The sequence below is a fragment of the Cervus canadensis genome, chromosome 15 (assembly GCF_019320065.1).
Source record: "Cervus canadensis isolate Bull #8, Minnesota chromosome 15, ASM1932006v1, whole genome shotgun sequence".
Classification (NCBI taxonomy): Eukaryota; Metazoa; Chordata; class Mammalia; order Artiodactyla; family Cervidae; genus Cervus; species Cervus canadensis.
This window is the reverse complement of record NC_057400.1, coordinates 58044128-58066892: the sequence shown is the minus strand read 5'-3', so window position 1 is coordinate 58066892 and position 22765 is coordinate 58044128. Positions and strand designations below refer to the sequence as shown.

Sequence of the window (22765 nt, the reverse complement as noted above, 5' to 3'; positions counted from 1 at the left end):
CTAAGAGACCATACTCTGGAAAGATGAGATACTGTCCCCCAGGAAGCAGTAGACCTTGACATGGCTCAGGGTCCCAAAAAGAAACAATACATGGGGCCAGAAAGCAATGGATTAAACCAGGAAGAGCCCCATTTATCATCTTCCCAATTATCCACTAGTGGACATAGTGTTTCCCACTTCTGTAGTTCTAAATTTGTGGAATTAGAAGTCCTAGTCACCAAAGGTAGCATCTTCCTGCTAGGGGACAGAGCAAAGGTCCCACTGAACTAAGCTTCATCTGCTGCCTGGAAACTTTGGCCTTTTTGAGTTCAGGGACAAGTAGGCAGGAAGAAGAGTCAACACCCTGGCAGAAGAAGCTAATTCTGATCAACAGGAGTAAGTAGGCTTCAATGGGGGCAAGTAAGAATATGTCTGGTTACTAAGGTGATCCACTTGGGAACCTCTTCTTTACCCAAAAGTGACTGTAAATGGACAAGTACAACAACGTCTGCCTGAGAAAGGGATTGTTACCTGAGACTCAAGTTTCTCAGCACTTAAGGTTTTCACATTACCAATTTAATTATTGAGACCAGCAGAGGTGGTAGATAAAAGAGAGGAAAATTTAGAATAAATAGTGGAGAAGAGAATTAAGTAATGAGTTCAGTTGTGGCTCCTGCACAGACCAACTGCAAAGATGGGAACTGCAGTTTGTCCCACAAACTTCTGTCTTTGAAGTTTCTGTTCAGGAAGAAAACAGTTCTGTGAATGTGTATGGAGAGTGAATCTCATGCAAGGGGTAGACTGTGACAAATGCAGAAATGTGCTGCTCAGATATCTCTTCAATAAAAGGCCTTTTGCCTGTTTACAAGAGTGTGGTTAGGTGACAGCCTCAGATTTTGAGTTGAGGTCACAGGCTTCTTGGGGAGACTCCAGCCAAAGACTAAGCAAGACTGTGCTGCAAAGGCCTTGCCATTTTTATTCCAAGGAGGGACTCTTCATCTTGGCTCTGAGTTACCTCTATCCCAACTATTGATAGTTTTCTCTGTTTACCTTTTTTTTTTTTTTTTTACATTCTTAATTCTATCACTGCTTGCTTCCTTGAGGACACAAATGACAAACCTAATCTTTCCCAATTCCATCCAGCTCCCCTTGGTTCTTTCCTGTTTCGATCAATAATTGTAGGGGTGGTATTGTGCTTTTTTCAGACATGGATACAGATGTTTACCAGATTCATCTCCTATGCCACATATAAGTAGAACTGAAATCTATCCACTTAAATAGTTTAAGACATCAAAATGTACCTTAAACTATGCCAAATATCTTAAATATAAAAAAGAATAGATAATACTATTATATAGTAGGAATTATCACAAATGCCTCAAAGGTATCAATTAATACAATCCTTAAAACTATTCTAGGGGGTGGGGGCTATTATCATTCCAATCTAACTGATCAGGAAGTGGGCATACAGTGCAAAGTAACCTGCCTAAGGGCAATAGTCCATGAGTATATCAACTGATTCATGATTTAAACATAAGCTGTTCTGTTCCCATGTCTTCATCCATAATCATTTGACTTCTCTACTTCTAGAAAGGTTTGAGGAGTACCAGAACTCTAAAATTATAATACTTCAGTCTTGGAGAAACCAGGCCTGGCTTATACACAGTTGAGGAACTTACAGATACAGTTGTTTTAGGAAAGGTAAGTTTCCAAATAAATAATGCAAAAAAGCAAAATGGCTGTCTGAGAAGTCCTTACAAATAACTGTGAAAACAAGAGAAGCGAAAAGCAAAGGAGAAAAGGAAAGATATTCCCATTTGAATGCAGAGTTCCAAAGAATAGCAAGGAGAGATAAGAAAGCCTTCCTCAGTGATCAGTGCAAAGAAATAGAGGAAAACAATAGAATGGGAAAGAGTAGAGATCTCTTCAAGAAAATTAGAAATACCAAGGGAACATTTCATGCAAAGATGGGCTCAGTAAAGGACAGAAATGGTATGGACCTAACAGAAGCAGAAGATATTAGGAAGACGTGACAAGATTACACAGAAGAACTGTACAAAAAAGATCTTCATGACCCAGATAATCATGATAGTGTGATCACTTACCTAGAACCAGATATCTGGTAATATGAAGTTTATTCAAACTCATGTCCATTGAGTCGGTGATGCCGTCCAACCATCTCATCCTCTGCCATCCCCTTCTCCTCCCACCTTCAATCTTTCCCAACAACAGGGTCTTTTCAAATGAGTCAGTTCTTCACATCAGGTGGCCAGAGTATTGGAGTTGGAGATGGACAGGGAGGCCTACCGTTCTGCAGTCCAGGGGTAGAAAAGGGTCTGACAGGACTGAGTGACTGAACTGAACTGAAGTTTCCAAAATAGTAACAAATAGTTTAATATTTATGTTCTGTAACTTTTGAAAAGCAATGATTAAGAAAATGCTTCTACTGATTACCTCAGACTTCTATTTCCAAGTCAGTCAGAAAGTTTTCTCCTGTGTCTCGCCAGCTGGTTGGTACCTTTACCTAAAATGGAGGCATCATCTTATCTACAGAATTAGTTTCTCCTCATTACTTCACTCTGGGGTCCGATATTTTCCTATTCACTTGGGTTTGCAATCTTGGAACCTGGTAGGCACTTAACACTTGTTACAGTTCGTAACATTTTTGTTTTGGTTCTTGGTTTGACGATTGTAAAAAGTCTAAAAAGGTGTCTGGTTTCCTTAAGATTTTCACAGAAATGTGGCTACACTAAGGTCTCCTTTTTTTGTCAACTGCAGAGAAATAAGTTTACAGTAAATTTTTAAAAATCTTAAGACAGAAATAGGTTACCGGTGAGCTTCCAGAGCAAATCCAGAAGAACTATCATTCCCGTCGTGCATTGCTGCCTTCTCAGCCTACAACTGGGCACGTCATTTCCGCCCGCATTGGCGGAGGGTTCTGGGTTTTGTAGTTTGTGTCTCTTTTGTCGCCGTCTTGGGAAGGGAAAAGTGTGGCCGGATCGACGGCTCTGAATCTGGTCTTATAAAACAATGTTTAAAATAAGTTAATAAAATAACGTATCAGAGTCAGTTTACGTCAGGTTTTTATATATTTCACGTTCCGCCTTCCTCTCACTGCGGGGCCGGGGAAAAGGAAGTGACGTGCTTCCGGTGTGATGGCGGCGCGGTGGACCTCCAGGTAATTACCGAAGTCCGTAGACTCGCTGCAGGCAGCGAGTTGGAGTTGGGGTTGCAGGTTGCCAGGCCGGGTGGGAAATGAAGGGGCCCCAGGAGGAGGTGGGGGCTCGCTGGTGTGGCCGTGGGCGCCTTTCGGTTTCGCTTGGGTCTCCCGCCGCGCGGTGGCCCGCGAGGTTGGATTGTGAGCGTCGGTCGGGCCGAAGAGCCCCAGTGAGTGGGATGGGGAGTGCGCGGTGGGATGGAGAGTGCCTGCGCGGACAGACTAGCTTCCTCGGGAGGTTCCTGGAGCTGTCTCTCCGCGGTGGCTTTTATGGTGGAATCCAGCACCAGCGCGGGTACCCTTTCCTTTCGTGTGAGGTGTGTTTTGGGCGCGGATCACTTGGAGCCTCTCGAGTCCTTGGTTCGGGGCCCAAGGACCCTTTCTTAGTGCCTGGGCCCCGAACCACAGGTGTGAGATTAATGAACCGTGGTTTATTAAAAAGCTGTGGAAGTTCTCTCATTCCTCTTTCCGGCGAAGTATTTTTGTGACTGCTTCAAAATTTCATAGTCGTTTCTTTTTCATCATTTACCACGTAGTTCTGAGGACCGTTCATTTATTATTATGTGTGTTCTTCCTCTGTTATCCTTTGTCTTTTCGTAACTTGTGTTTCAGTCGTTCCGTCGTGTCCTACTCTTTGCCCCCGGATGGACTGCAGCACGCCAGGCTTCCCTGCCCTTCACCATCTCCCGGAGTTTGTTCAGACTGGTGTCCATTGAGTCAGTGATGCCATCCAATCATCTCGTCCTCTGTCGTTCCCTTCTCCTCCTGATTTAAATCTTTACCAGCATTAGGGTCTTTTACATTGAGTCGTCTCTTCGCATTAGGTGGCCAAAATATTAGAGTTTCTGCTTCAAGGTCAGTCCTTTCAATGAATATTCAGGACTGGTTTCCTTTAGGATGGATTGGTTGGATCTCTTTGCTGTCCAAGGGACTCTCAAAAGTCGTCTCCAACACCACACTTCGGAAACATCAATTCTTTGGCGCTCAGCTTTCCTAATGGCCCCTAATATCCATACATAACTGCTGGAAAAACCGTATCTTTGACTAGACTGACCTTTGTCTCCAAAGTAATGTCTCTGCTTTTTAATATGCTGTCTAGGTTTTTCATAGCTTTTTTCCCAAGAAGCAAGTGTCTTTTAATTTCATGGCTGCAATCACGATCTGCAGTGATTTTGGAGCCCCCCAAAATAAAATGTGTCACTGGTTCCTTTGTTCCATCATCTATTTGTCATGAAGTGATGGGACTGGATGCCATGATGTGTTTTTTGAATGTTGAGTTTTAAGCCAACTTTTTCACTCTCCTCTTTCACTTTCATCAAGAGGCTCTTTAGTTCTTCACTTTTGCCATAAGGGTGGTGTCATCTGCATATCTGAGGTTATTGATATTTCTCCCAGCAGTCTTGATTTCAGCTTGTGTTTCATCCAGCCCTGCATTTAGCATGATGTACTCTGCGTATAAGTTAAATAAGCAGAGTGACAATATATAGCCTTGAGATACTCCTTTCCCAATTTGGAACCAGTCTGTTGTTCCATGTCTGGTTCTAACTTGCTTCTTGACCTGCCTACAGACTACTCAGGAGGCAGGTAACGTGGTCTGGTATTCCCACCTCTTGAAGAATTTTCCAGTCTGTTGTAATCCACACTGTCAAAAGCTTTGGCGTCGTCAGTAAAGCAGAAGTAGATGTTTTTCTGGAACGCTCTTGCTTTTTCTATGATCCAGCAATTTGATCTCTGGTTCTTCTACCTTTTCTAAATCCAGATTGAACATCTGGAAGTTCTCACTTCTGTTGAAGCCTGGCTTAGAGGATTTTGAGCATTACTTTGCTATCATGTGAGATGAGTGCAGTTGTGCGGTAGTTTGAGCATTCTTTGGGATTGGAATGAAAACTGACCTTTTCCAGTCCTGTGGCCACTGCTGAGTTTTCCAAATTTGTTGGCATACTGAATGCAGCATTTTAACAGCATCATATTTTAGGACTTGAAATAGCTCAGCCGGAATTCCATCACCTCCACTAGCTTTGTTTGTAGTGATGCTTCCTAAGGCCCACTTAACTTCACATTTCAGGATGTCTGGCTCTAAGTGAGTGATCACACCATCATCAAGTTAGGTGTATAGGTGTATCCCTAACTTGATGTATGTCACTGCTAGCCTACAGCTAGTTTAAGAAAGAAGTGGATTTTGCTAATATAGCTGATCCCACTAGTGACTTTGAGGGCTTCCTTGTTGCTTTTCTCTGCTTCTCTGTTTAAATCTGAGAATCCTAGCATGGGAGGGTAATGGAATAAAAAGGCCTCTTGGCCTATTAGTTTTAGCAAACCTCCAGACTTTAATAAGCCTGTAGCCTAAATATTTTATCTCAGTATATTCATTTCTCAAGTGGACATTGAGAGACATTTCAAGGCCTACAAGGAAGTTCGTATTTTCAAAGCCTTTTCTTCAAGAGTAATATACCAGGGGAGGAAGCAGTGATTAAAGCAAACCTTTGCTATTTGTAGTTAAGCTAAATCTTTTCCCATTGAACAGATACCAAAAAAATGGTGTGGGCTGCCTTGCCCGGGGGACCTAAGGGTCCCTTGATTATGAAATAGGTTGGCTAATGGGAGGGTGAGACCCAGTGGAGGTTCATCTTTAATTTGACTTTGAGCTTAACTCATAAATGGATCAGACTAGAGTTTGGTATTTTCACCTTGAAAGCTACCCTGTGAGTCCTTTCCTGAATTAGTTTATCAGGACAGGTTTATTCTAGCCCTGATGACAGGAGTCTCTGGTCTAGAATATAGTGCTGTATTTAGGGGCTACTTTATAAACTTCTCTGTGGAGGCCTCAAATTTTATTTAAAATTTAGATTATGATTTACTAAGTGCCTCTTTCATTTAATCATCAGCAAGCCTACCTTCAAAGCTGTGCTGTGAGAGTTGAGAGAACATATCTGGCCCTTATACTTAAGTACAGCAAGCTGATGAACGCATTTTGGGGAGGGGGGCACAAAGTGGTATGAATGAAGGCATGCAACGTTTTCAGCAGTTAGACCTGTTTTAGTAAGTTGAAGTAACTACACCTTGAGGGTCAGATTTCCTCTTGGATTGGAACTGGTAGGAAAGGAACTGATACCTTTTTCATCTCATAGGGAGGTATATTAAAGCTTCTCTCCAGGTTAACCGAGGGAGGGTGGTGGTAAAGACAGGGACGGTTTTGCTCCTTATGGTACTGTCTTGATACAGTTGATGGCAACAGCTTGGCCATTCCTAGAAGCAGGGGTTGATACGTGGGATGAGACTGTTATGGTATTCCATGGTAAAGAAGTTGTCAGATATCATTATAGGGAGTTCTTCCTAGGAAGAATTAGGAGCAAGCATCAAAAGCTTACACACCTCCTTTTATATTTGATTTTAGAATTGGAACCTATGAAGTAGCAGGCACTGTTATACAGTGGATATATAGCAGTGACCAAGAACTTCAAGGATCCAGTGTTCTACAAGGTCTTTCGTGCCTCTGAGTCCTTATACATGCTATCTCATTGCCTGAATGACCTACTTGTCCTTCAAAATCCAGCTTCTAGACCGATTTCTTTCTGTGTTCCCCAGACCCACTACTTGCCCTTCCACTTTTCTAATAGTATTGTGTTTATAACATTGCTGTAGCACTTAGATTTCTCTGCTCTGCCTGATAATAGGCACTCTTTTCTCAGACCTCAGTGTCTTGTTCACAGCTTAACATACATCTCCCCTCACAAGATACACACACTGCCTTTGACCCTCTATTCTTAATTTGCTTCCAAAGAATTGGGGGTAAAGTAAAAAGAAAAAGACCATGACCATCCTGCTTTTTCTCAACCTTTAAACCTTTCTCTTAAGTGCTTTTCTGAACCACTTTTTAATATAAATATCAGTTCTTTTCATTCTATTTTCCTGTTTCTCCCATACAAAATTTTTCAGTTATAAAAAATCTCACAAAGGAGACTTTACTCACAAATGCAAGCTTTAAAGACAAAACGAAAAAGGGACTGTTCAGTGGGTGGTTAGATGCGCCGGAGCTGTTTCTTTGCCACAAGTGGTGAGGGTTATGTAGGTTTTAAATGTAAGGTTTTTTGTCTTTTCTTTGTTACCATGACAATGGGTATAAATTTAACTTAATCACAGATCAGTAAAACCCATACTGACAATATTTATTCAGTGAATCAGGTGCTGGGATTAATGAGGAAAGTTGAGTTCTGCTGCTGGCCTCTTGAGCTGTGTGAACCAAGTGAAGTGTGGGGTAACGAGAAGGCAAGATGAGGTGGGCTTCAGAGGGTCTGAGTACAGGTGATTAAAGGCATAGCAGCAGTGGAGATGTCCCTTGTGTGTGTGTGCTTAGTCGTGTCTGACACTTGGTGACCCCCTGGACTGTAGCCCTCCAGGCTCTTCTGTCCGTGGAATTCTCCAGGTAAGAATACTGCAGTGGGGTTGCCATTTCCTGCTCTAGGAGTATCTTCTTGACCCCGGGGTCAAACTCACATCTCTTGCATCGCCTGTATTGGCAGGCGGATTCCTTACCACTGCACCACCTGGGAAGCCCCAGAGATATCCCTTAAGATTTATTTTTATTCAGTTAACGAGAAGAACTGCTACTAAAGAACTCTTTTCTATTAAAGACTGAAATAAGGAGACTGATGGTAGATAGAGTAGGCATTGAGACAAAATTTTCATTTTAAAAACTTAGAAGGAAATTTGAAAGTGTGAAATAATAGTTATATTGTAGTGGAATGTGCTTTTAATTTAAGGCCTGGATTTCTCTCTGGGCAGCATTACAGGTATTTAAAGAATCTGTTTGCTCTGTGTAGGTAGAATGCAGTGGAGCCCTACAGGTGTGTAGTATGTTTTTTAGAGGTAAGTTGGGAAAGTCCTTATATTCTGGAGATAAAGAAGACCTGTGAGAAATCTCATTAGAGAGGTCAAAACTATTTTGCCTTCTTCTAAAATGAAACCAGGGATTATCTTATAGGATCTTCCCTAAATGGAGCCTTCCCCCTACTTTTCTCCTATATACAGTGGCAGAGAGAATGGGGGGAAATGGGCAGATTTGATTCTGTCTCCTGTTAACTGAGAAGATAGGATCAGTTAGATTTGATGACTGACTGGGAATGAGGAAATTGTCACTTGCCTAGTTTTACAGGTAATATTTTAGAGGAAGTGCTGGTTTGAGGAGAGGAGGAAATGAGTTCCAATTTGGACTTCTGTAGTTCAGCGGGCTTTTGGTGCATCCACACGGAGGTTTCTATAGGCATTCGGAGATAAAGGCTTGGAACACTGTAGAAAAGATTGGATGAAGTAAAATCGTTCTTATGAGTATTAGCCTAGGATGTGGAAGTGGAGATGGTCTTCCGGAGAGAATGTGGAGAAAGAAAAGATAAGGACTATTCATTTGTTCATTTACCAGGTATTGAGAGACTTCTGGGATTATAATAGTGAACAAAACAGACAAAACTGCCTGAGCAAAGATTAAACGCTATGGAATGGTAAACTGTTAGAGGGGTGGACAGAGGAAGAGACAGAAGCAAAACCAGATGAACTTGGTATCTGTGATAGAAGTTGAGAAATGAGAACTTCAAGAAGGTGGTTAGCAGTACCAAATACTGTACAGTGTCATAAAAGAAGGAAGTGGCCCCTGGATTTAGCAACAAGAAAGTCATTATGTAACCTTGGTAAGTACTGTGGAATCCTAAGAGTGGAAACCAAATTGTGGTAAGAGGGGTTAACAAAGGTCCATCTAGTCAAGGCTGTGGTTTTTCCAGTGGTCATTATGGATGTGAGAGTTGGACTGTGAAGAAAAATGAGCGCCGAAAAATTGATGCTTTTGAACTGTGGTGTTGGAGAAGACTCTTGAGAGTCCCTTGGACTGCAAGGAGATCTAACCAGTCCATCCTAAAGGAGATCAGCCCTGGGTGTTCATTGGAAGGACTGATGCTGAAGCTGAAACTCCAATACTTTGGCCACCTCATGTGAAGAGTTGACTCATTTGAAAAGACCCTGATACTGGGAAAGATTGAGGGCAGGAGAAGAAGGGGATGACAGAGGATGAGATGGCCGGATGGCATCACCGACTCGATGGACATGAGTTTGAGTAAATTCCGGGAGTTGGTGATGGACAGGGAGGCCTGGCGTGCTGCGATTCATGGAGTCGCAGAGTTGGACGCGACTGAGTGACTGAACTGAACTGAACTGAAGAGTTAGAGGCACTTCATGTGAACTTATCTACCAGAAAAAGCTTGGTTGTGTAGAGAAAGAGAATGGAATTAGAGAGGGGGCAAGATAAAGGGAATTTGCCCCATAAATGTCATAATTTATATTCAAATGAATCAGTAAATAAGTTCAACATGTAGAATTTTTCTTGAAAACTAACTTATTTGGAAATCAATACTGTAAATCCAGAAGTAGCTGATAGAGATTTTGAAACAAAAATCAACAACTTGCTGCTCTCATAGAGCCTGCATTCTAGGGAAAAGGCTGGATCTTCCCATGTACCAAAAAAGACTTTTTTAAAAAGTTTAGGTAGCATATTAATATGATGATTATCATTTTAATTTCTTTGGTAACTTAACACAGACTAATATGGATTGGCTTCATGATGTGGGAAGTGAATGGGGGTTAACACTCTCTCAATTTATAATGAGTGATTTTTGGTATGAATGTTAGTCTTGGAAAAGGAAATGGCAGTCCACTCCAGTATTTTTGCCCGGAGAATTCCATGGACAGAGGAGCCTGGGGGGCCACATTCCATGGGGTCACAAAGAGTCAGGCACCACCGAAGCAACTTAACACACACACATTGGTGTCACTGAGTTCTTAAAAAATGACAAGAACTTTGAGATTTTGTCTTTTTTTTTTTTACTCATCTGAGTCTCACTGTCATAAGAAGTCCCCAAGTTGGTGCTGTCTTCCCTACATAGAGTTAAAGACCAGTCAGAAGTGTTTATGCTGTTTATTCCTCATCGCTTAAAAACCCAAACAATGTCTAATACTATCTGCACAGCTTCTAACCCTGTTACTTCTACGTGGTAACCTTTAGTCACTCAAATGGTTATGCATCAAAGCACACACCTGGTGTACTGTAGTCTATCAGAGAGCAAACAGGGAGAACAGATCTGCATTTCTGTGTTTGTATTGGTAATTCTGATTTGACATTCAGAATTTGTTCAGATTTTACAGAGGGAATACAGTGCAGATATATTTATTAAGTAATCCCCCTTTTGGGGTCCCAGGGCAACATCATCTAGTCCAATACATGTAATATTTCTATAGTACATCATGTGAAGAGTCACATAAAGTTTTGAGTTAGTGCATGTCAAGTTTTGCTGCCAAATGAGTTTACCAAAAATCTGTGTTTTTAAGACATTTCGGATTTCAGAATTGCACATAAGGGATTGTCACTCTTGTGACTTTTCTTGAAAAGTTTTGGCCCTTTTATTTTCTTGATTTTGTGAACCTGTGCTGAAATCAAATTACAGTATCAAATTTTTTCTTACGTGGCATATCATGGGGCAAATTTCTTGCTAATATGTATGTTTTCAAAAAAATAGCAAGAAAAAATAAGGAAGCAGTTTTCTTAAACAATGTTTCTTTTTCCTCTAGTACAAATAGGGAAAGGCCATGGCAATCTTGTCATTAATGCTTAAGAACTGTGGCCAATCTGTTATTCCTATCTGTTCCCTGAAAAGGAAAGTCGCTATTTGGAAGGGTCATCGGTTTGTGTCCTATTTGGAAATTTTTCAAAGGATTCCATCAACACCACCTTTCTATTACATTTTTGTGTTAAGAACAGATTTGAACTAGCTTTTAATTTGAATGCTATTTACTATTACATTTTCTTATTTTGTTTTTTGTTTTAAACTCTGTTATAATGTTTGGAGTTTGCCATGCTTACTGTTACTATGTAGAATGCAGAAGAGCAAACTAAAGGAAATCGACTTCTTTAACTTTCTTTTAAAAATTTTATGATAGTATATTTCCATAAGTTCCTCTAACATGGGTTGAAGATACCTAAGGGACAGTGGTAAATGTTTTATTTTGAAATAATTGAGAGAGTAGTGCATTAATTAGTTGAATATTTTCCTGTTTCTTGAAGTTTTGAGATAATTGCAGAGTATATAATTTTATAGTTTCCAGTTACTAGTCTAAAGCAGTCTTCTTAAAAATCTTATTAAGTATTTTGTTTTCTGATGCTTGCTGAAACAACATCTTCTTATTATGAAATATTCTTCTTGCTCAGGAGAGTAGGTGTGGTTTTGCTGAGTGACTGACTTGTGACAAGGAGAGAAAAATTTAATAATTCATCATGAAATGCACACAGTGATGCTAAGAAGAGCAGTGAGAGCTATAAACTCTAGATAAATTACTCTCGTTGCAGGAATTTCCAATTAGTCTATGTATCAAGCATGCACATATTGAACTCTCAGAATTTCCCTGTAGGCATATTCTGTATAAATCTGGACGATGATAGTACTTTATGCATTTTTTGTTAGAACTGGGATAACAGTCTACAGTATTATCAATTTCACTCTTGTGTTTTGGGACATAGAAATGTAACAGATTGTACTTGATTGCCAGAAAAGTATTTGGTGATGACGGTTGAAGGGTAGAAAGGTGAAAGATGACACTGATCAGCAAGAAAACTCAGTAAACTTAAATGGATGAGATAATTTGAAATTAAAGGCATTAAAAATTGCCATGTGTGTGTGAGTGTAGGATGAGAAGAGAAACCAGGTTTTGTGTATGTGTTTATGTGTGTAGGATGAGAAGAGAAACCAGGTTTTAGACCCAAGAGGGATCATCAAGAAAAATACTAGATATTGCACAATAGTCAAGTGATTTATTTGCTCATATTGTACCTGGTCACAGTGAATTCTTGGTATGCAAATTAAATAAAGGAATCCTTAGCATTATTATTCATGTTTAAAAAAAGTAGGGCCTCATTATATTAACATCAAAACCTTTACTATCTGGAACTTTTAATGGATCAGTTTAGGAAAATTTTATGCATAGTATATATAGATTGTATCTTTTTACATTTTATAATTTACCAGTTTGGCATCAGCTTACTAATGTTGGTATTTTCCTTGGGATGCAGTATCAGATGGTTTGGCATCAGATAAACTTTCTTGAATTTTAGCTCTGTCACGTACTAGCAGTGATTTATTTGTACACATCGCTTCAACTGTCTGTACCTCAGTTTTCCCATTGAAAAATAAGGCTTAAAAAAGTCACAAAAGCAGGGTAACAATGAAGGTTGAATAAGAATATAGAAATGAAGTGCCTGGTATAGTGTCTTTGTGACTATAACAATTTATTATTTATTTGTTTTTGTTGTTATTATTATCTGACTAAATTAGATGTTTGTGACTCCTGACACAGGAAATGTAATTAGTTCATCTCAGATATCTCAGAAACATCATTGTAATGTGCTGTAGAATTGTTAGTGTAGATGGCAAATTAGTGTGTTGTGGAGCTGCTATATACATTGGCATTCTTCCCTTTGGCTGGTTTCGAACAGCATTGGGCAAACTGTGTTCACCGTTGTATCATTCCTGTCAGCCACGGGTCACTAACCATCACATTATTTTAAAATGACTTACCTCATTGGAAAACATGTTTTACGGTTGAGAAAAATGCTTTTTGAATGCTTATAAATTGTTGGTACTAGAGCTTAGACTATCTCCTTTATTATCAATTTGGGCACACTATATATAAAGCCTATATAGGTATATAGTATACACTATATAGGTATGTAGGTAAAGGCTGATTTTGAAATACATCTTATTTTAGGTACATGCTAAGGTAAGTTCTCTTGGGTTGAAAATATGTTTATCTGTATGGATTTAAGTATTTCTGAAAGTCCAGATCCCACCCTGTTCACATTCTTCTACCCAGAAACCCAGATGTGCATATAGTACTTTTCAGCAAGTTCATAGTATTACTGGACTAGAAAGTGTCCTCTTCCATTATTTTGTCCCCCATTAAGAGAAGAGACGTCCAGTCTGCCTCCTTTATTTGGAAGAAAGACTGCATAGAAGATATTAGTTAACTGAGTTAGTGCTCATTTCAAGTTAGCATGGATCCTACAATATAAACATACCCCATTATAGAGTAGGGCAAATTGTTCAACTTTGGATCTAAACACAGTCCACATATTACATGTGTTAAGTCTGTTAAGCCTCTTTTAACAGTTGTACCACCCATTTCTTTCTTTTTTTGTCCTCCATGTCATCGAATTGTTGAAGAAAGTGCTTCATTTGTCTTGTATGTTAAAGTCCATCAATAAAAAATCCCCAGTGATGCACTTAGTGCTCGTCAGATATCTGGTCTAGGCAGGCATTTGTAGACAAGAGAGAACTTGTAAACTAAAGAGCCATCTTATTCTCTGTTGTCCCCTTCTCCTCCCACCTTCAATCTTTCCCAACATCAGGGTCTTTTCAAATGAGTCAGTTCTTCACACCAGGTGGCCAAAGTATTGGAGTTTCAGCTTCAACATCAGTTCTTCCAGTGAACACTAAGGACTGGTTGGATCTCCTTGCAGTCCAAGGGACTCTCAAGTCTTCTCCAACACCACAGTTCAAAAGTATCAATTCTTTGGTGCTCAGCTTTCTTTACAGTCCGACTCTCACATCCATACATGACTACTGGAAAAACCATAGCCTTGACTAGATGGACCTTTGTTGGCAAAGTAGTATCTCTGCTTTTTAATATGCTGTCTAGGTTGGTCATACCTTTTCTTTCCAGGAGCAAGCGTCTTTTAATTTCATGGCTGCAATCACCATCTGCAGTGATTTTGGAGCCCAGAAAAATAAAGTCAGCCACTGTTTCCACTGTTTCCCCATCTATTTGCCATGAAATGGTGGGACCCAATACCATGATCTTAGTTTTCTGAATGTTCAGTTTTAAGCCAACTTCTTCACTCTCCTCTTTCACTTTCATCAAGAGACTCTTTAGTTTTTTTTCACTTTCTGCCATAAGGGTGGTGTCATCTGCATATCTGAGGTTATTGGTATTTCTCCTGGCAATCTTGATTCCAGCTTTTGCTTCCTCCAGCCCAGCATTTCTCATGATGTACTCTGCATATAAGTTAAATAAGCAGGGTGACAATATACAGCCTTGACGGACTCCTTTTCCTATTTGGAACCAGTCTGTTGTTCCATGTTCAGTTCTGACTGTTGCTTCCTGACCTGCATACAGATTTCTCAAGAGGCAGGTCAGGTGGTCTGGTATTCCCATCTCTTTAAGAATTTTCCAGTGTTGTGATCCACACAGTCAAAGGCTTTGGCATAGTCAATAAAGCAGAAATAGATGTTTCTCTGGAATTCTCTTGCTTTTTTGATGATCTAGCAGATGTTGGCAATTTGACCTCTGGTTCCTCTACCTTTTCTAAAACCAGCTTGAACATCTGGAAGTTCCTGGTTCACGTATTATTGAAGCCTGGCTTGGAGAAATTTGAATATCGTATCTGGCGATTGTCAAAACAAGGATTCAGAATGCCCTGACTAAAAAGCCTCCAGTGTCTGCTAATCATTTAGAATTGTGTTGTTTAGTATGGTAACCAGTAGCCACATGTGGTTATTCATGTTTAAATATAAATGTAATTAAAATCATATAAAATTAATTTTCTCATTTCCACTAGGTATATTTGAAGTTCTCAATAGCCGCATGTGGCCAGTGACTATTGTATTGGTATAGTGGCTACTGACAGTTCAGAAAAAGAACCTGTCCATCAGTGCAGAAAATCTTTTTGTACAGTGCTGATCTAGAAGTGTCCGCTAGCAGAGAGCAGAAAAAAAATAAGAGGATCAAGGACAAAAATAATGCAAATGAGTCTATGGCAGTTACTGGCGTCTAGCATCTGTTGAAGGAGGGCTTTGTTCTGTCTTCTGTGTTTTCTCCTTCTGGATCAGAAAAGTCCTGAAAATGAGTCACAGTGATTGATGGCAGCAGTATCCACCAGCATATTCCCTGCAAAACGTAATGAGTACCAGGCAGAGTCTTTTACTTAGATTAGATTCTTTTGAGGTTCATTTTGGACAGTTCATTTCTTTAGCCTAGTTCATAGAGGGAGTCTTGGTGAATGTAATTTGTGGTTACAGTTAATTTGTGGTGGTGGCAGGGTATGTTTGTGCGTGCGTGCTCAGTCGTACCCCGTGGACTGTCGTCCTCCAGGCTCCCCTGTCCATGGAGTTTTCCAGGCAAGAATACTGGAGTGGGTTGCCATTTCCTACTCCAGGGGATCTTCCTGACCTAGCGATCGAACTCACGTCTCTAGTGTCTCCCACATTGGCAGGCAGATTCTTTACCACTGTGCCACCGGGGAAACCCCAATTAATTTGTATAACAACTTTATTAAAATAGAAGAGAATGGAATCCTCTATTGAGGTATCGTATAGATCATCCCAGGAGTAAGGACACACGATGAATAGTAAGGACATTAACAGTTCTCTAGGCTTTTAATTTTTACATAAAGTATGTTCCATATCTCACAGTTAATAAGCATATTTAAGCCTACGGGCAAGAAAATTTTTACTGTTTATTCCAGTGTACATATATGCATTTTTTAACTTGAGAAGTACATAATCATTGAAACAATTACTGTTATCAGATACATATCTAGTTTACATAGGAAGACTGAATTCTGATGCAGGTTTTTTCCTTTTCTTGCCCTCTCTCAATTTTTCATGTTTTATTTTCATTTTAAAGATAATAAAAGTGTTTCATGAACATATTTTGTCATCTGGATGACTCCAGTTCAGTGCTTAAATTTGTGTTTGTGATCATGTTATAACAGATGCGTGCATGCTAAAGTCCTTTCAGTCGTGTCCGACTCTTTGCGACCCTGTGGACTGCAGCCTGTCAGGCTCCTCTGTCCGTGGGATTCTACAGGCAAGAATACTGGAGTGGGTTGCCATGCCCTTCTCTAGTTGATCTTCCTGACCCATGGATCGGACCCCCCATCTCTTATATCTCCTGGATTGGCAGCAAGTTCTTAACCAAAAGCACCACTGGGAAGCCCGTTATGGTGGATACTGTTACTTTAATTATCACGGCTGATGTCCTAAGCTCCAAAAAGCCTGTGCGCTGGCCGCCAGTGCATTATGAGTGAGAGTTTTCTCCCTATGAATGGTGCCCAGATTTCTCAGATGTAAAAAGCACTGATACTGATTTTTGCTTTTTACATACATGTATGTGCTTTTTACCAGTTAGTTAAGGATTAATATTTGAATTTATGTTTCCCTTTTGAAATGATTTATGTCTTAAGTTCTTCACTACAAAGTAGGTAAGCTGTGGAGTCCTGTCCTTGACTCATGATTTCAGACAAATTGATAACCAGTTTCTCGTTCAGAATTGGAAGGCTGAGAAATCTTGAGGAAGAGTTGGATATTGGAATTACCTTGGGGATGCCTTCGTAAAATCAGTGTGCCTAGGTATTCCCCTCCGCCCCCCGCCACCCCTGTATACGGATCTTCTTCTAAGTAAGTCAGGTGGGCCCTAATATATGTACAAGTAATTCTCCAGCCGTGCAGATTTTCATATTCCACTTTTTTTTTTTAACATAGTGACTTCAGGATCTTGTTTTATAGTATTAAGTAATGATCTGAAATGACATGTGTTAAAAAAAAGACCCAGCCAGCCACTTTGCTTTCTTAGTAGCTGAGTTCTTTGCTTATCATTATAGATTTACTTTTTGTAAATAAATTAACTTTACTTTTTATAAGTTAATCTATAAATAAATTTATAAGTAAGCTCCGTGTGGGCAAGGAATTTTGTTAGGATTGTTCATTGCTGTCTACCCAGTTCTTAAAAGGATGCCTGGCAAAATACAAGTGTAATAAATGTTTGTTGTTATTGAATAAATGTATATATAAATAATACTAGATGATAAGGATATACTAGAATATAATGATGGTGCTTGTAGAGGTTAAAAAAATGCCATTACCTTTGGGCAAAAGTTTGTTGAATAAAATTTTTTTAGTTTTATAGCTCTATACATTTATAGCCGTAAAAACAGGATCTTTGAAAGGAATCATGTGATTTCTGTATGGCAAATACACATTGTGTTAGTCATTTTGAGGAGGCAAGTGGGACCTAAAATCCAGCCAAGACTAGGTTATAATACCTTCAGGGCTGTATCCCCTGAAGTGAGGGAGGAGTAGCTTCTGTTTTTTATTTAGAAATGTTTGTTTATTAATACTTGACATAATTCATAGAGTTAATTAAGTTTGCCATCTTATTTTTTTCTTTTTGTCCTCTGTTTTTTGTTCCTTCTCTCCTGCATTTATAAATTATTTTTTTAATTCCATTTTAATTTATCTGTAGACATTTTGGTTATATTTATTTACATTTTTTTTGTCATTTCTCTAAAGAACATAAAGTCTATCCTTAGCTTTTCACAGCCTTCTTAGAGTTCATATTGTACTGCCTCAGAAAAAAATCAGGAACCTTGCCTCATGTAGGTCCATTTTAGTCCACAAATATCTGCATACATACACTATGCCCTCTCAAGACATTATAGTTCAGTTCAGTCGCTCAGTTATGTTTAACTCTTTGCAACTCTATGGACAGCAGTACACCAGGCCTCCCAGTCCATCACTAACTCCCAGAGTTTACTCAAACTCATGTCTGTTGAGTCAGTGATGCCATCCAACCATCTCATCTTCTGTTGTCCCCTTCTCCTCCCACCTTCAGTCTTTCCTAGCATCAGGGTCTTTTCAAATGAATCAGTTCTTCGCATCAGGTGGCCAAATTATTGGAGTTTCAGCTTCAGCATCAATCCTTCCAATAAATATTCAAGACTGATTTCCTTTAGGATGGACTGGTTGGATCTCCTTGCAGTCCAAGGGACTCTCAAGAGTCTTCTCCAACATAGTATCTGCTTTAAACAGATCTGTGTATTTTAGGTAAAGGAAAATGTAGTCTTTTATATTTCTTGAGACAGTTACCATTTCCAGTGTTACTTTTTCCTTTTTGAAAATCCATACTTCTATCTGGTATTATTTCCCTTAGCATTTCTTGCAATGCAGGTCTGCTGGTGATGCATTCTCTTAATTTCTCTTAGTTGTTTTTGTTTGCTTTGTTCAGTCAGAAAAATGTCTTTATTTCATCTTCATTCTTAAGATTATTTTTGCTGGAGGTTAGCAGTTTCTTAATCTTTCAGCACTTTAAAGATTATTCTACTGTCTTTTGGTCTCCTTAGTTTCTAAAGAAAAGTCAGAAATAATTTGAATTATTCCCCTTGTATAATGTGTTATTTTTTTCTTCTTGCTGCTCTCAGGATTTTCTCTTTATCTTTAGTTTTCAGCAGTTTGATTACTGACTACTATATGTAACTATTTGTGTAAGTGTGATTTTCTTTATATGTATCCTGTTGGGGAGTGTTCAAGCTTCTTGAATCTGTAAATTTGTGTCTTTCATCAAATTTGGGGATATCTTGGCTGTTATTTCTTGAAATATTTCTTCTATCCCATTCTTTCTCTCTTTCCTTCTTGTACTTTAATTACACAATGCCCATTGATATTGTCTTACATATCCCTGATACAGTTCATTAAAATTTCTCTCTCTGTTCTTTAGATTGGATAGTTTTTAATGATTTTTACATCAAACTTACTGGCTTTCCTTTATCTCCATTTTGCTCTTAAGTCTGTCCAGTGAATTTTTTGCTTCATGTATTTTTCAGTCCTTGAATTTCAGTTTGGTTCGTTTTTTGTTTTGGGTTTTTTCCCCTGAAATTTTCTATATTTTTATTCCTTACAAGCATGTCTTCCTTTTCACTTTTGACTACGCTTTGAAAACTTCTTTTGCTAATTTCATCATCTGGATTGGTGTCTCAGTATTGGTTTTCTTTGATTGTCTTTTTTCTCAAGATTGGGCCACAGTTATCTGATAAGTTATTTTTTAATTGTATCATGGACATTTTACTATTCTGTTAAGACTTTGGATTCTGGTGTATTCCTCTGAGAAATGATGACCCTTTAGGCAATTATTTGATAAGGCTTAAGTTGCAAGTTCTGTCTCTTGAACCCATCTGTCTCTTGAGTTGTTCACATCTGTGTTCAGTTCCGTGGTCCTGAGCAGGACTCTCTTTAGTATGTGTATGGGTTCAGGTGTAGTCAGAAATTTGGGAGAGTGTATTGAGCGCATGGGACTTGCCTTCTCTGGCTCTCTCTGCTCTGGGAGTCCTTGGGCAATGATATGCTTTAGATTGCAGTTATACTTTGTAGATTGACATGTTTGTGAAGAATCAGCCATATTTTGTTTTTACTAATCTAGATAGCATGGTAACCATGGTAAAGGAAACTTTTCTTTACTTAGTGATTTATATACCTTCCCAACTGCATTAAGTGATGGCAGTTGTGTATCACTGTACTTTATAGTACCTAGATTATTTGTGTATGTGGTCCAGTGAAAAGAATACCTAATCAGGTGTCGTTAAGCTAGGTTTCTAGTCCGCCGCTAGCTTGTTTTATAGTTTGGAACGTTGTTATAACTTAGAACATTGAAATGACTTATCTGACAGTGTTCTTATCCTTAAAGGATTGGACGAGATAATCTGTATCATCCTTTCTCCAATTCAAATTAGATTTTTTTTAAATTGTTTTCAGTTACTTTGGTGCTGAGCACAGTTTTTACTGTATATTCTCTACCTCTTTTAATTTTTTTTCTATTTCACTTTTGTGATTTCCTTACCTTATACCATACCATAAATTATAAACTACTGCTATGCTATTCTTATAAAATACTTGAATGGCAGTTGTGTATGAACATAACTGTCAGTTCAGCATTTTTCAACAATTACCAAAATAATGACATGTCATTATTTTACACACTTCTTATTAGTGTTAACAAAGGTTTATTTTGGTATATTTTATAGGTGACATTTGCAGACAGAAAAGGTGAACTGTCAAGGAATTCATCCTGTTTGATATTTGTTATTTGGGCCAGCTTAAGGAGTCTTTGACATATCACATCAACTGGCAAAAGAAAATGAAAAGTAGTGTGGCACAAATAAAGGTAAGTGTTTGAAACTTATAATAAAGAACATAAACTCATAGTCATTTATCTACCCTTTAAGCAAAAATGCATTTATATAACTAGGGCAGTAGAACCAGACAGTAGAGTTGTGTCATACACACATTGAACTTAATGCTATTTCAACTCTAGATATTTGGCCAGATGGTAAAGTGGTAAGTTGAGAGAACATACAGGGGTGGAGGAGGGTGTGTGTGTGTGTATGAGTGTGTGCATGTGTGTGTAAATCAAGAAAGTATATGTGAGTGAGCATGTATATATAAAAGAAAAATAAGAGCAGGAAATTCCACCATTCTTAAAGAGCATTATTTCCTGCATGAGTGTAAATGGAAGATGATTATCTTCTTTCTCAGTTGGTCACAGTTTTTGCATGTCTGTCTACAAGTGAACCTCTTGTTGCATATTACAGATGCATAAATGGGCTACTTATTTTGTGCTGTAGTTTAGACTTTATACATTTGTTTATTCACCAAATATTCGCTGAATTCTTACGATGTCCCAGTGATTGTTTTGAGCACTTTGGGTAAAATGGTGAATAAAACAAGATTCCTTGGTCTTGTAGAGTTTACATTCTAGTGGTGGAGAAAGCAAATAGATCATAAACTTAATATGTAAGTGGATTATGTAGTATTTTCACAGTGTTAAATGCTAGATTGTGCTATGGAAAAAAGAAATAGGATAAGGTTGATCAGTAGCAATTGGATGATGCAGTTTTTAATAGGGAGGGACCAGTGAAAAGGAGCTTTTTTGAGCACACACTTGAAGGAAATGAGGGAGTTAGCCCACTAGATGTCTGGGAGAGGAGTGTGCTTGACAACGGGAACAACAGAGGCAAAACTGCAGAGCCCAGTGTGGCTGGAGCAGGTGCTGAGGAAAGTAGAATAGCAGAGGTAGTCAGCGTGCTCACAAGAACTGTAACTCCATCTGCTTCAGACCCGTTCCTCTGCCTCTGAGTGGACCTTGCAGAAGAGCAAGCATTCTACTTCTTTCCGTTTCGGCTGCACAGATCTACTTGCCAGTGCGTGTAGTCCGTAGATCTACAAGCAGGCACGTTACTTCCTGTATCTTGGAGTCAGTAAAGGGGAAGGTGGCTTTTTATTTGATTATGAAGACAGACACTTCTTTCCCCTCCTGCACCACCTCTGCACCCCTAAACCCACTTTAGTGTGAGATAGGAGCTCCTCAACAGCAGGCCCCAGGTACCAGGCTTGAGGTGTGAATGCTTGATAAGAGTGAATTGATATGCTTACAGACTGAGACAGGCTCTGTTGCCATCTCTTCAAACCTCTTTTGAGTATGAGAAGACACTCTCTAGGCCTCCCTCCTAGGTAGACATCCAGCCTGTGCTTACGTATTTCCTTTGGCAGGGGGTTCGCTGTCCCGGAAGCTGGCGCCGTCTGTCAGTAGATACCTTCATATGGTGTTCTAAAATCTTCCTCTTTGGAACTTGTATTTGTTGGTCCACTGACAGCTAAACAATTAATTGTGGGCCTAGTAGATGGCAGACCGTGGTAGGAGTTGGGACCTAAGGAGAAAGGAGACCGTGTGCAAAACTGGCTCTTGACTGAGCCCTGTTAGACAGGAGCCCTCAGTTTAGTCTCTGCCTTTTACACAGAGGGAGAAGTGTTCGGTCTTTCTCAGAGTCCTCTTCCTGTTTCTCTTAGACTGTGCCTCTCCACGTGTTCCTTTTGTCGTCCACGTGGGTCTTCCAGGGCATCACCCTAGCGTGGGAAATGTCCCCAGCAAGCTGTTCACAGTGGCTCAACCCCCTTCAGCCAGTTCCCAGTTTCATTTGCCTTCCTCTCTCCATCTTGTTGGCCACTAGCTGGGTTGGGCCGGTCTTACCTCAGATCCTCTCTTAATATTTTGAGGCCTCATCTGTAAGGTTCAGGAGGCTTCAGCTGAGGATCCCTTATTTTTCCATTGACTTTACGTAGCTTCCTTAGCCAGTTAGAGGCAAGCTCCGTAACTCTTCCAGCCTCTCCTCTCTTTGTGCTCTAAAGACTTGCCCCCCGAGCCTAAGGGATGTTCAGGGCCTCCGGACACAGGCTCCCTGCTCCTGTCGCCGCCTCGCACCGCTGTCTGCATTGCCAGAGACTGCAGGCGACTACTCGGTGTACCGTGTTTGCTTTGCTTGAGGAAAAAGTTGGAGGATTTGTAAAGGTCATTTCAACAATACATTACCATCAACTACTGCTCTGACTTCGAATCTAACCTCTCTGATAAGGGAAAGAGGGACATTCAGGTTACTATTACTTGGGTCAAACTTTGAAGTTATTTTCCACTGAGTAAAATGTACTGAAACCCAGTTCAGGTTCCCCTTGCTCACGGTCACCCTTGCACTGTGTGCCCCGGACCTGGCTCCTTCTTGGATCCCCTTGCTCACGGTCACCCTTGCACTGTGTGCCCCGGACCTGGCTCCTTCTTGGATCCCCTTGCTCACGGTCACCCTTGCACTGTGTGCCCCGGACCTGGCTCCTTCTTGGATCCCCTTGCTCACGGTCACCCTTGCACTGTGTGCCCCGGACC

The 22765-nt window shown here is 39.8% G+C and overlaps 1 protein-coding gene across 3 annotated transcripts in view; it reads left to right on the top strand.

Annotated features, from left to right (window-relative positions):
• The first annotated feature begins 2980 nt into the window (after positions 1 to 2980).
• CWC22 (CWC22 spliceosome associated protein homolog) overlaps positions 2981 to 22765 on the top strand; it is a 63315-nt gene continuing 43530 nt past the window's right edge. The window contains exons 1-2 of one of the 3 annotated variants that reach the window (XM_043487805.1): positions 2981 to 3157; positions 20079 to 20218. In XM_043487805.1, coding sequence (XP_043343740.1) covers positions 20192 to 20218 — 27 coding nt within the window. In that variant the 5' untranslated portion in view covers positions 2981 to 3157; positions 20079 to 20191. Of the gene's footprint in view, positions 3158 to 8618; positions 8878 to 20078; positions 20219 to 22765 lie in introns of those variants that run through there. The other 2 variants (XM_043487803.1, XM_043487804.1) reach the window with 2 other exon arrangements.